General features: G+C 37.7%; 1 protein-coding gene across 2 annotated transcripts in view; it reads left to right on the top strand.

The window, feature by feature from the left end:
* The window catches only part of LOC127851922 (uncharacterized), an 88,084-nt gene that overhangs the window by 49,430 nt on the left and 24,379 nt on the right, over positions 1 to 14,275 (top strand). For both annotated transcript variants that reach the window (XM_052385914.1, XM_052385913.1), the window contains exons 14-23: positions 598 to 754; positions 1,371 to 1,516; positions 2,139 to 2,418; positions 3,031 to 3,187; positions 4,155 to 4,293; positions 6,948 to 7,163; positions 10,295 to 10,367; positions 10,812 to 10,924; positions 11,331 to 11,487; positions 12,656 to 12,889. In XM_052385914.1, the coding sequence (XP_052241874.1) occupies positions 598 to 754; positions 1,371 to 1,516; positions 2,139 to 2,418; positions 3,031 to 3,187; positions 4,155 to 4,293; positions 6,948 to 7,163; positions 10,295 to 10,367; positions 10,812 to 10,924; positions 11,331 to 11,487; positions 12,656 to 12,889 (1,672 nt within the window). The remainder of the gene's footprint in view (positions 1 to 597; positions 755 to 1,370; positions 1,517 to 2,138; positions 2,419 to 3,030; positions 3,188 to 4,154; positions 4,294 to 6,947; positions 7,164 to 10,294; positions 10,368 to 10,811; positions 10,925 to 11,330; positions 11,488 to 12,655; positions 12,890 to 14,275) is intronic.

Below are 14,275 nucleotides of genomic sequence, written 5' to 3' on the forward strand. Positions count from 1 at the left end.
CCTAAGGACTTTGATGGATGTAGGCCCAAATTAACAGGCAGTTTTAGAATTGATTTTTTAGATATATTTCATATTTTGTCACAGAACTAAATATCAAGCTCATATTCAAAGTATTTTATTCATTATATTTAATAATTCTGAATTTGTTTTAGTAGTATACAAAGAGAACACAATTGTAATTGTTAAAATTCCAAATAAACAAAATATGAAGATATTTTAATAGCTATGCATCAAAACCCAATATCATCTCAACCAATAACATTAATTCATTTATAATTGATTGATTAATAAACTGAAGGATTCATTAATAAAACTCATGTATCAGATATAAATCTTTTTGGTGACCTTTAAGAGGCATTTGAAATGTGCCTTATTACTTATTCAGATGCATGCTATCATGTGTAAAAGATGTAAGCAATAAAGAAAATTGGCCAAACATATAAAACTAAAATATTGAATTTGAAGAAAAAATGCTGCACTGTTATTTTATCAATTTACCATTATATGTGAAATCTCTTTAAAAAAGGTAAGAAAATCATTTGAGTACCATATGTTATTAAACTACATGTGCAGTTAATTTTTATCTCCATTCTTAAGGACGAAGATGAGGAGGAGGAGGTTGTATCTGACACGGAGGATGTCGATGAAATCTTGGCCGGTGACCTGGAGGTCAAGAAGTCAGACGGGGAGACAGTTGGTTCAAGTGATACTGTTGCCATAGGAACTGAAACAACAGATGAGTCAGTAATACTGGGTATGTCTAGCAAACTCTAAACATTATTTTGACTTTTGCTTGAGATTTGTAGCCTTTATGCCCCATAAGCAATGCTGACGTAAATTGGAATGACATTTTGGCCTTATAGTTAAACATATTATTCTGCAAGAAGTAGTCATTTCATCTCTACCAGACGCAAATCAATTTTTTACAAGCATATATTGTCAGTTCTTTTGCAAGTACTCTAATAAAGCACTCTTTGCTCTGAAAAAATACTGGGTTTAATGCATGTGTGTAAAGTCTCTTCCCAGATTAGCCTGTGTAGTCTGCACAGTCTAATGAGGGACGACACTTTCTGCCTACCTTCCTTTAAACAAAACTTTCATAAAGGCAGAAAGTGTCAGCCCTGATTAGCTTGTACAGACTTAACAGGCTAATGTGGAATGATACTTTTAGATCAAGCATTTAGCCCCGTTTTCCCAAAGGGAGTCTCATATTATAGCCTATACAAACAAACAACACAAGAAAAACAATAAGATGGCAATGGATTTGTTTCTTATAGATTTTCCAGGTTAACAGATTTTTATCTTCTGTAATTAATGCCAAATAAAGCTTCAACTGCTCTTTTCTGCAAGAGATATTTGTTGTTGAATAGTTGATGGTGATGTAGAAATGGCCAGCGTTACGACAGAGACTCCTACAGCTGCCACCCCCACGTGTGAAGACATTGTGAATGAGATCAGGCGGGATGAGTTTGGAATAGGGGTCCATCTTAGTGAGGATGGTCAGCGTCTGATGAAAGTAAGTTGCAGAAGTATGAGCCTCACTCACTCCAACACAGGCTAATCAGGGACGATATTGTTCACCTAAACTGGATTTATGCTAAGTAGAAATTTCCTTTTTACGAAAAAAATAACGTATATGAAGTCCAGTTGTCCCAGAGCACAGCTTGCACTTTCACTTAATATTGGTAAACTGCTTATATCTGGTAAGTTTGCCCCAAAATAGTGTGTGTTAACTGGTTGTCATTTTATGTCCAAAGCTCTGTTCAAGGACAAATAAAAGCCATATTTCTGAGGAATATTTTGCATGATGAAAAGTATTGAAAATGTTTTAAAACCTTATTGATTCTGCCAAACAAGTTTGTTGTTATGGTCAATTTTGTTATAATTAGAAACTCATTTATTAAAAGTAACATGAGATGTTCAGTTTCAAGTTACGTTTGGAATACATTAATGATTGACTGTAATATATAGAAGAGTCAAATTAAGAGTTGATTGTATGTATGACATGAGCACAATTCATTTGTCTTTTCTTATCTCTCAGTTATGTATTTAGTTGAAGAATATAGCTGCTTACATAGTCCTTTCCAAAACATGTGTGTGTTCTAATGAAAACTTCAATTTATTACTCATGTTAACAGGTACAGCAAGACAGACTTGGCCGAAGTTTAGATCGGCTTTCAAAAGACCTGTACAGCAAAGACACTCATTTCGTGCTTGAGTTGATACAGAATGCAGACGACAACAACTATGCTGAAGAACTTTATACAAACCAAGTAGATTGCCCATCCGTGAAGTTTGTGATAGACGAGGAAGGGATCCGAGTCTACAACAACGAGTCCGGATTCAGGGAGAAAGACATCCGAGCATTGTGTGATGTCGGCCGCAGCACGAAGGGGAAACACAAGTTTGGGTACATTGGTAAGTGGATAGTAAATAAGATACTGTAATGAAAATAGGTGACCATCTATAGATGACAATATCATCATTATCACGTGCTGGATTATATTTTATAACCTATTGCCGATGAAAATCATCATAATAATTGACCAAATTGACTGTTGCATTTTTTAGCCTTATCCAGAAAAGCTAAATATAGCTGTCTAAATGGTCAATTGTAGGTATGTACCTGTTTGGGTGGTGTGCGTATGAGCTTGTCTGCTCTGTGACTTTGTCATTTATCATGCAATTTTTAAATAGCTTACCACAAATGTTCACCAACATGAGATGACAAGGTAACTTGTCTGCTAGTTTGCTAGATCAATTGTCTAAACACATACAATTTACTACCCTACCAATTCCTTGCAGTTTCTTGATCTGCTTTCTCCCATTAGGCTTTGCCCATGGGTTTTGGTAGAATGGAAAATAAACTATGGATATAGAAACAAACAAAATAATCTGAAATCCCCCAAAAAATTAAGTCATTAAACAGCATGAGTTTGCTGGCTGAGCATACAGCTAAGTTGATCCAACTGAGTGTTTATTTGTAAAATAGTCCCATGAAGATTAAATAATGGCTTTTTGTTTTTTCAGGTCAGAAGGGCATTGGTTTCAAGTCAGTGTTCCGTGTAACAGACTGCCCGGAGGTGCATTCGAATGGTTTCCACATCAGGTTTGACGTGAACAGTGGCTCCATGGGTTACATTCTACCACACTGGGTGCCGGCATCAGAGCATCCCCAACAACAAGGGTGGGTGTTGTAGTAAAGTGGGAGAATTTGAGCCACGCTCTGGAAAAACTGTGTGTAATGCCTGTGTGTAAAGTATCATCGCAGATCAGGCTGTGCTGGACAATCTGGGACAATACTTTCCGTTTTATTGTACTTTTCAATAAAGGGATGTCTCTTCTTACCAAATATCCAATTTAGGTGGAAAGTGTTGTGTATGATTAGCCTGACATTTTACGCACATGCATTAAACCCCATTTTTACGCACATGCATTAAACCCCATTTTTACGCACATGCATTAAACCCCATTTTTACGCACATGCATTAAACCCCATTTTTACGCACATGCATTAAACCCCATTTTTACGCACATGCATTAAACCCCATTTTTACGCACATGCATTAAACCCCATTTTACGCACATGCATTAAACCCCATTTTTACGCACATGCATTAAACCCCATTTTTACGCACATGCATTAAACCCCATTTTTCAGGACCAATTCTTATTTATATTCTGTGTAAAATAATTTTGAAATGCCATTCAAAGTTGTAGTACTTTCTTAAACATTTTTTCAACATTTTGTGTGTAGATAAATGTTTCAGTACAGGTGGACCATCTGTTTGCCGCTAGACTTACATCTTGTCACGTTGTTTACGTAACTTATTGTATTTGTTACTGCAGAATGCAAGCCCTTCATCAGTTTTTAAAATTGTAAAGATAAAGATATCTTGGATTTTATTTTGTTTGTCGCTTGATGACTTCCATTGGCTCCATTTTTTTGTGTCTTGATGAAATTCACATCCACTCTACATATATATTCTAACTGTAATTCACATCTGCCCTGAATTTATTTCTATCTATAATTCAAATAAGCTGGAATTCACATCTGCTCTGAATTGTGTATGGCAGCTTTCCAGCAGCAGTTAAAATGTGCTTATCTTCCTGTTTACAGCAGGAATTCACATCTGCTATGCATTTGTTCACAGCTGGATGACCTATATCTCATTGACCTTAAAGACAAGCATGAGGTTGCAGACCCGGACTCTAGCTGCACGGTTCAATGACATTCATCCCTCACTGCTGCTCTTCCTGCATAGGCTGAGGGAGATTACCATTGAGAACAAGGTACTGGTAATAAATGTCAACTTTTAGGGCCCATATTCAAACAGATTATCTTGGGGGGGGGGGAGAATTACATGAGGAAATCTCTTAAATAAATAAATCCCTTTTGCAAGTAAATATAGCTAAAATGGTTAATATTGTTTAATTTTTTTAGGGGAAAACAAGGGATTTCAGATAGAAAATTTGATCTTGAATTTTTCACTGAATTACAAGTTAAGATGTCCCTTATTATTTTGTTAATGCAAGCCCAGGTGCTGGGATTGAATAAATGAATGGTTAACAAGTACAGTTGTATACATGATGAAGGTTAACAAGTACAGTTGTATACATGATGAACAAACAATTTGTCCCTCAGTTGATGGTATGAAAATGTGAGCCATTGGAATCAATTTATTGTTCAGGACTTGGCTAAAATTGTCTGCACAAGCATTCTTATATTTATAATTATATTGTACTTACTTTAAGATATAGTATTTATTTACAGTTTCAAAGATGCACTGTAAGAATAGTTGTTTCTTTAACACATATGAAAGGTGAAATGTATTAATTATACCCCCACAAACCAAGTTTTGGGGGGTATATAAGAGTGAGCTTGTCTGTCAGTCAGTTGCAGGGCTTAACACTAAGGCACGCCCGAACGACATTCACTGCCTGTACCTAGGTCCGGGCTAGCCAATGTCCCAGGAACATGCCCGACCGGTCGTGTGTATTTTGGGCGGGATTATGTGTTTCATATCAATAAACTGCGTTTTAAATAAGCTTTTCAAAGATGCAAAAATCTTAATACAGTATGATCAGATGACAATTAAATCCCAGAGTGAAGTCGGAGATAACAAACAGATTGTAACTCGAAATAGATTTGGAACCCCCTGATTGCAATCAAAAAGAGGCCGACAATTCAGAAAATCCCCGGCGGTTTTCCTGGTAAAACACGTCAGTACCTATTTTTAAACGGAATTCCGCTAGATACGGTTTTTGATTGGTTTCCTCGAAGTGATGTGTTTTCTCGATAAAAATACGTTTTAAACTAAAAGCCGGGATTGCCCTGATTGTCCGGGATCGATGAAGGTATAAAACTTGACATTAATTTGTTTGATCTATTAGAAGTGTTTCGACAATCTTTTTTACGCAATTCAATTAGCAAAACTAATATTAATGGTCGATCCCGACTTTTAGTAGAGAGTTAACCCTGTACAATTAACTGGTCCCCCGTTGAATATAACCGTTGACTTCGTTGACTATAATATACAACAGGTACAGGCTAATGTATCGGTGATTTTAATTGGATAACGCGAAGACCAATCGGTAGCGCCGTTCGTGGCGTGACGTTACAATGTTATGGTTCGCGCGCGGCATTCCCCGGATTATTTTGTTTAATCTCTCTATCATTCCGTTGATAACTAGATCAAATACAAAAATTCACATGCTCACAAATCAAGAATTTCCACTTTTAAGTAACGCGAGGATATTATGTATCATGTAGTACTCAAGTTGCATATGTATTATGAATCTTATTTGACTAGAACGAGCTTTCATTCTTACCTGTCAGCTGTCAAAAAGTTCGGGAAAATAATCCGGAAACGGTACACGGATTATATCCTCTGATATGTTTCTAAAGATAACTGGTCCAATTTTGGACCGGTAAAGTTTGCTTGTACCGATCCCTATATAGAGAGTAGCGAAAGATAAGGGGAGGTAACCAATCTACCTGTACAATTGTTACGACTACCGTAACACGTTATTTTGCGACACCTAAGATTCACTTACCGTTTGTTGTCAGACGGCAACCGCGGCAATCTATGTAAAAAAAGTTTTAACGTTTCATGTTGATGTTTAAATTTGGCTTTATGGGTGGGGATGGGGGTTCCTCAAATAAGAAAAGAAAAGGGTAGGAGGAAAGTAAGAGAAAGTGTTAGGGACAAAAAAACAAGGAAATTTCTCCCGAAATGGCGTGAAGATAACAAATAGATGTCTTAAGTAGATGAATATTGAATTCATTAGCATTAGTAAGGCAAGCTAATAAGAATGATTGAATCATAATTGCGCATCTCACAAGAAAATACAAGTTGAATGATAAATATAAAGGTTTTGATAATACTTGGGTCGGGGCACATGAAAGATTGGTCAGGGCTAGTAGGTTCTGCATTTACTAGGCCGAATGGGATAGTTGAAAAAAAAGTTAGTGTTAAGCCCTGAGTTGGTCGGTCGGTCGGTTGGTCCGTATTAAGTTTCCGCTCTCTATTTCAAGTTGTTTTCATCCGATCTTTACCAAACTTGGTCAGATGTTGTATCTAGATGATGTCTAGGTCAAGTTATAATATGGGTCATGCCGGGTTGAAAACAAGGTCACGGGGTCACTTATTGCGTTTTTAATATTAAGCATGGTGTTTGCTCTCTAATTCAAGTAGTTTTCATCAGAGTTTCACCAAACTTGGTCAGTAGTTGTATCTAAATGATATGTAGGTCAAGTTTGAACATGGGCCATGCCGGGTCAAAAACTAGGTCACGGGGTCACTTAGTGCGTTTTAAACATTGAGCATGGTGTCTGCTGTTTTTTGTGAAGACAACATGCAAAATATTCTGTGTCAATGGGGCATGTGGGGGTATTTGTCAAATCTGTGACAAAGCTCTAGTTTTAATGAGTTGAAACATTTTAGATTGAAAATGGGGTGCAGAAATTCCGGCGTAGAGACGTGGGCAACAACATAGTTGAGATTGAGCACACTCACGGCACCGAGCGTTGGCTGGTTGTGAAGAAGATGCTGGACGCCACCAAGATATCTCTGCAGGCCAAGTCTGGGGCTGAGGTGGAGTCTACAGAGGTTGCCCTGGCCTTCCCTCTCAGACCCGCGGGGCTGAAATCTGGGGCCAAGGTACGTGACTCATTGTCTGGTATTGTGTGAAAACATAATATTTTGGCTAAAAATGGACAGTTTCCATAATTAAGTTATATCCTTTTTTACATCACTTGTTCAAAATGTGTGAAGGTAATATATCAGAGGGGGTAATCACGTGATAGTTAAGATGGCTAGGTCCTTGAAGAGGCAGGCATTTTGTTATTTTATACCTTTTATTACTTTTGTTTAATTTTTTAATGCACTCACTTTCCAGCCAAATCATTGACAAAGAGATATACATGTAGATCGAATATTAATACTATATAAATGCTTACCACTTTTTTGCCAATATGGCTGGAAATTGAGTGACATTTAAACAATTACCGGTAATACAAGTAATGACGGATATAAAAAGGAAAACAATACCTGTCTGGCATGGACGTCGCCATATTGTTTGTCATGTGATTACCCCCTCTGTATATGATAGCCTAACTCTTTGATATATTGAGTGGCCCCAATAACTGCGGGTTTTATCCCATTTTCAATTGTCTATTTAGCCTTTTTGCACATTACACTCTCAGCCTAGCAAATTTGTATCTGATCTGGGGTCGTGTTCCAGAAGCATCTTAAGTTAAAATTTATTCTTAACCTTAAATTGGGAAAATTTCATAAGTGTTAAATTTTATATTGCAATAGTTTGTCATCAAGCTTTACATGAAAATAACATCATTATGTCAATTTTATTTTAGGAATACCAAAAAAACATGTGTTTCCTTATTTAGTAAAAAAATACAAAACATTGTGATTTTGACCTTAAGTGAAAAAATTTAAGAAATGTCTTAAGATATTTATGGAATACCACCCAAGTAATGAATTAAATATTCTAAAGACTGCATTTAGAAAAATTGGGGCATAAATTTTTAACAAGCAACTGTTGTTCAAAATATGAATTATGGATAAATCCCAGATAGAAATCTGGGCCAAGGTACTGGATCAGAATGTTTGGACAATGGTAGCTTGCAGTTGCACTGTTTGTAAGTCAGATATCTGCATGAGTTTTTAGCTCACCTGATTGCTCAGGTGAGCTTTTGTGACGGGTCTTTGTCCGTCGTATGTCCGTCCGTCCATCCGTTAACATTTGCTCGTAAACACTCTAGAGGCAACATTTCTTGTCCCATCTTCATGAAACTTGGTCAGAAGCTTTGTCCAAATGAAATCTCGGCCGAGTTGAAAACTGGGTTGTGCCAGGTCAAAAACTAGGTCACTTTGTCAAAAAAAACAAAAAAACTTGTAAACACTGTAGTCACATTTCATGCCCAATCTTCATGTAACTTTGTCAAAATGTTTGTCTTAATGATATCTTGGTTGAGTTCAAAAGTGGTTCCGATCCGTTAAAAAACATGGCCGCCAGTGGGCGGGGCAGTTTTCCTTATTTGGCTATAGAGAAACCTTGTAAACACTCTAGAAGTCTTAATTTTTGCCCAATCATCATGAAAGTTGGTCAAACATTGGTTTTATTGATATCTCGGATATGTTTGAAAATGGTCGGGATCTGTGAAAAAACATGGCTGCCAGTGGGCGGGGCATTTTTCTCTATATGTATAATTATAGTGAAAACATGTGAACACAGTAGAAGTCACATTTTTGGCCCAATTTTCATGAAATTTGCTCAGAACATTTGTTTCCTTGATACGAGAGTTGAGTTAAAATATGGTTCCGGTCAGTTGAATAACATGGCTGCTGGGAGGGGGACAGTTTTCTCATTATGCCCCTCCCCCTTTCGAAAAAGAGGGGGTATATTGTTTTGCTCATGTCGATCCGTCCGTCCACCAGATGGTTTCCGGATGATATCTCAAGAGCGCTTATGCCTAGGTTCATGAAACTTCATAGGTATATTGATCATGACTCGCAGATGACCCCTATTGATTTTCAGGTCACTAGGTCAAAGGTAAAGGTCACGATGACCCAAAATATTAAAATGGTTTCCAGATGATAACTCAAGAACACTTATGCCTAGGATCATGAAACTTCATAGGTACATTGATCATGACTCGCAGATGACGCCTATTGATTTTTAGGTCACTAGGTCAAAGGTCAAGGTCACGGTGACCCAAAGCAGTAAAATTGTTTCCGGATGATAACTCAAGAACGCTTATGCCTAGGATCATGAAACTTCTTAGATACATTGATAATGACTCGCAGATAACCCCTATTGATTTTCAGGTCACTAGGTCGAAGGTCAAGGTCACGATACCCGAAATAGTAAAATGGTTTCTGGATGATAACTCAAGAACGCTTAAGCCTAGGATCATTAAAATGTATAGGTACATTGATCATTACTCGTAGATGACCCATATTGATTTTCAGGTCACTAGGTCAAAGGTCAAGGTCACGGTGACCCGAAATAGTAAAATGGTTTCCAGATGATAACTCAAGAATGCTTATGTCGAGGATCATGAAACTTCATAGGTACATTGATCATGACTGGAAGATGACCCCTATTGATTTTCAGGTCACTAGGTCAAAGGTCAAGGTCACGGTGACCTGAAATAGTAAAATGGTTTCTGGATGATAACTCAAGAACGCTTAGGCCTAGGGTCATGAAACTTCATAGGTACAATGATCATGACTCGTAGATGACCCCTATGGATTTTCAGGTCACTAGGTCAAAGGTCAAGGTCACAGTGTCAAAAAACGTATTCACACAATGGCTGTCAAGGTCACGGTGACTCAACTTAGAAAAATGGTTTATGGATGATAACTCAAGAATGCTTACGCTTAGGATCATGAAACTTAATAGGTACATTGACTCGCAGATGAAATAATGATGAAACTTGACCAGGATGTTTGTCTGGACAATATCTCGGTCAAGTTTGACATTTGGTAAAGATTGAATGAATTGACTCCTCTCAGGTGAGCAAACTAGGGCCATCTTGGCCCTCTTGTTACTTGTTTGTGGAGTAACTTCTTCCACATCTCTCAGTTAAGAGACTTAAATTAAAACTACTAGAAATGGCAGCTTAGGTTTCATCCATCAATGGAAGATTGGGTGTCTTGTTTGATGTCACATTAATTTGATATTTATGCAAACTGCTTAGTTATTCATATTGATGACAACGGCAAACGTCAAGTGACATTTTTCTAATGATCAGTTTTGTTGTTGCTAGGTTCTGCCTCCAAAGCAGCCAGTGTTTGCCTTCTTGCCTCTTCGTAGCTATGGATTCAGGTTTATTGTACAAGGTGAGTAAAGATGTTGGTTTTCTGTATGTATGAATTTATTGCATACTTGGGAAATTTAGTTTCCAATAAATTTCATTCCTCTAAAAAATAGACACGCTCTGTGAAAATGGGGCGTAAAATACGTAGGTAAAGTGTCGTCCCAGATAAGCCTGTGCAGTCTGTCTGTCTGTCACACTTTTGCTTTTAGGTTTGCAAAAATGCTCATAACTTCTATGTCGCTTCAGATGTAACCTTCATATTTGGTATGCATGTGTATGTAGACAAGGCCTTTCCATTTGTACACACATTTTGACCTCTTTGTCCTTGACCTTGAACTTAGGGTTTGCGTTTAGGTTTTGACATCTGCTTTAGGTTTCGAAAAAGCGTTTCTCGGGGACATATGTCTTCCGATGGAGACAGCTCTTGTTGGCTATGTCTTTAAATGTGTCATTGTGTTTGCTGCAGGTGACTTTGATGTCCCGTCGAGTCGTGAAGATGTTGATCGAGACAGTCCCTGGAACCAGTGGCTGCGTAGTGAGATACACACCATCTTCATAGATGCTCTAGAGGCATTCAAGGTACACTGACAGTGCTCTTGGAAAACGAAGTTTAATGCATGTGCCTAGAGTGTCGTCCCCAACTTGTCTGTGCAGTCTGTAGAGGCCAAGCATGGAAAGACACTTTACGACTCAATTAGCATTGTCAATATGAGCCACGTCTTTGGGTAATGGGTATTTATGATTGTGCTTTAAGTGTCGTTCCAGATTAGCCTGCGCAGTCAGAACAGGCGAATTATGGACAACACTCACCGCTAAAATTGGATTTTTGCTAAGAAAATTCTTCCTTTAAACGCAAAATTTCATTAAAGCATTAAGTGCCATCCTGATTATCCTGGGCTGACACTTGACACCCATGCATTTAGCCCAGTTTTCCTGAACAAGGCTCATTTTCACATGTTGATGTTTGACTGTGTTTGATGTGCAGACCCAGAACGCAGACTCCCCTCTAGAGGCAGTGTGCATGTTCCTGCAGTTTGTGCCCATGGAGGACGAGGTGCTGGACTTCTTCAAGCCAGTCTCCTCGGACATCCTCAAGAAACTCAAGGCTAGACCCTGTGTTCCCACGCAGCCTGATGAACAAGGTCAGTGTGAGAGTTTATAAAGTTAAACCTTGTTATGGAAAAACTTGGTTTAACGCATGTTTGTAAAGTGTTGTCTCAGTTTAGACTGTGCAGTCTGCATATACTCTCAGCATATACTTGATTTTTGTTCAGAAGAGCCTTTCTTTAAACGTAAAATTCCATAAATAGCTGAAAGATTCATCCCTTGTTAGCCTGTATCGACAGCACATGCTAATTTGGGACGACACTTTACGCCCATGCATCAAGTTCAATATTATTCAGACATTGACAGTATGCCATTGGGTATTTAACCAGGCCTTCTTTGGTGAAACACTGTCGAAAGTGTACATATGTATGTCATAGGAATGTCTATCAGTTAAGTTCTAGCTGTCTGACTGGCTAAACATGTCAATAATATCTCATTATGAGGTCAAATCTATTTCAATGGATTCTTGTAACATTAAGAAAAGGGTGGAAGTGTTCCAGTTTATACATCAAATTGTTTAATATGAACAAAATTGCAGATTAGAAAATAAAGAAACTTTATTATTTTGTCAATTATATTTTATACATTTTACCTTTTGCTAGTTTGAATCCATTTCCTTGAATTTAACATCATGTAATTCTGTTATGCATTTTAAAGAATTATTTTATTATGCCCCCGGATCGAATGATCTGGGGCATTATTGTTTTTGGCCCGTCTCTGTCTGTCATTCTGTCCCAAAACTTAAACCTTGGTTAAAGTTTTGCAATATCTTTTGCAATATTGAAGATAGCAACTTGATATTTGGCATGCATGTGTATCTCATGAAGCTGCACTTTTTGAGTGGTGAAAGGTCTAGGTTAAGGTCATTCTTCAAGGTCAAAAGTAAAAAAATACAATCCAAGGGAAGTAATAAGCTTTAAAAGGGAGATAATTTCTAAACCTGCCAAATGATTTATTGAAATTTTATTTCAAAGCGGCGCAATAGGGGGCATTGTGTTTCTGACAAACACAACTCTTGTTTTTGGATTGTAATAATGGCAGCAAACAATTTATCAATAGTCAACTTTCCATTTACATATCACTTAACAAGAGGAAAGTCTGGATTAAATGTTTACTGGTGATGATGATCTGGATTTAATGGTAAGTGATCATAATGAAACATATTTCAGACCAAAAACTAACAAATTTCCACTATTCATCTAGGTGTGGTAAGCTGGAAGCTGCCATCGCAGACAGTCCAGGTTCGAGACCCACTTGTCCGCACGGTTGTCACTCCGTCGCTCCTGGCAACACACCTGAACCTGTTCTACCTCAACCATGAGGTGGCAGCCATGTTGAATCCTGCTCTAACAGCCTGCCTGGGAATTGAGACGCTAACGTCTGAACACCTGTTCCAGTTGGGCAAGGCCCTGGTTGTACACATGGAGAATAAATGCAGTGAGTTGTCTATTTGGAGCTGCCGTTATTGTTTGTGAATCAGTTATCATTATTGTATGTTAGTTTAAGATTGAAAGTGAGAATAAAACCATCAGTCAAACATGTTTTTTAACCAGGTTTTCCGAAGGAAAAAACTGGTTATAAGATTGGCGAATGTCGGTGGGCGGGCGGAACAAGCTTGTCCGGGCCATAACTTTGTCGTTCATTGTGAGATTTTAAAATCATTTGGCACATATGTTCACCATCATTAGATGGTGCGTTGCGCTAAAGAATTACGTCGATATCACCAAGGTCAAGGTCACACTATTGAGTTCAAAGGTAAAAAATGGCCATAAATGAGCTTGTCTGGGCCATAACTATGTCATTCATTGTGAGGTTTTAAAATCATTTGGCACATTTGTTCACCATCAAGGGACAGTGTGTCGCACGAAAGAATCACGTCAAGGTCGCCACGACTAAAAAAATATTTATTTTGAAACAAAGGGGGTTAATTTTGTTTGTTCAGTTCAAAAGTTTAGTTTGAGTGTTCTCCCTTTATCAGACTTTTTTTTTTCACAATGAACACCTGATTTTGTGACAATTTTGTCCCTTGCTATAGAAATGTTTCTGTTCCTATGTGTTTGTGTATAGTAATACTTCTGTATGTCATTTTAATGGTAAAGGAGCCAGAATGTGTGTTCTGCCTCCTTTGCATGCATGATTGTTCGACCTTTATATTTTCATGCTTGAATATTCTGTTTACATGACACAATCTTATATTACTCCAGTAGATAAACAGTGCTCAGTTGTATAAAGCTAGCAGCCTAGCCCATTGGTACATCCAGTTGAATATGTACTTGAATATAGTCTTATTCTTTGCTCAGAATTGATACATCATTAGTCTCAATCTTTGATTGTGTATAATTGTATTTCACTGGCTCTGCAGGCTTGTGACAACCTCTTTATGTCTTTGATACAGACATTTTATGTTAATTCTCCTGGAGTTATTGTTTCAGTTTGCATACAGTAATGCAAGTGTGTAGAGCAAACCTCATATGTCAAGTAATTAAACTGAAACTTCTAATATGTCACCGCCTTGAAGTGTACATGTGCAAAACACTTTATATTCCTGGTGATCCTCATATTTCTGAGTTATTTACCCTTGAATACAGTAAACAATGCAATCCATGCATTAGTAGCATTCAAGATCAAGCTCTAGTTCTTCCTATGATTGTTCTCCATGCATGCACAAGTATACTGTTGGTACATGATACAGAAATATTGTTAAATGCAACAGTTTCACACTCAACTCTTGATTCTCAGGTTGTCATGGTGACATATGAGCCTCACTCTGGGAAATCAGGGTTTAATACGTGTGTGTAAAGTGTCATCCCAGATTAGCCTGTG

Source organism: Dreissena polymorpha, chromosome 11 (genome assembly GCF_020536995.1).
Source record: "Dreissena polymorpha isolate Duluth1 chromosome 11, UMN_Dpol_1.0, whole genome shotgun sequence".
In the NCBI taxonomy this organism is placed as follows: Eukaryota; Metazoa; Mollusca; class Bivalvia; order Myida; family Dreissenidae; genus Dreissena; species Dreissena polymorpha.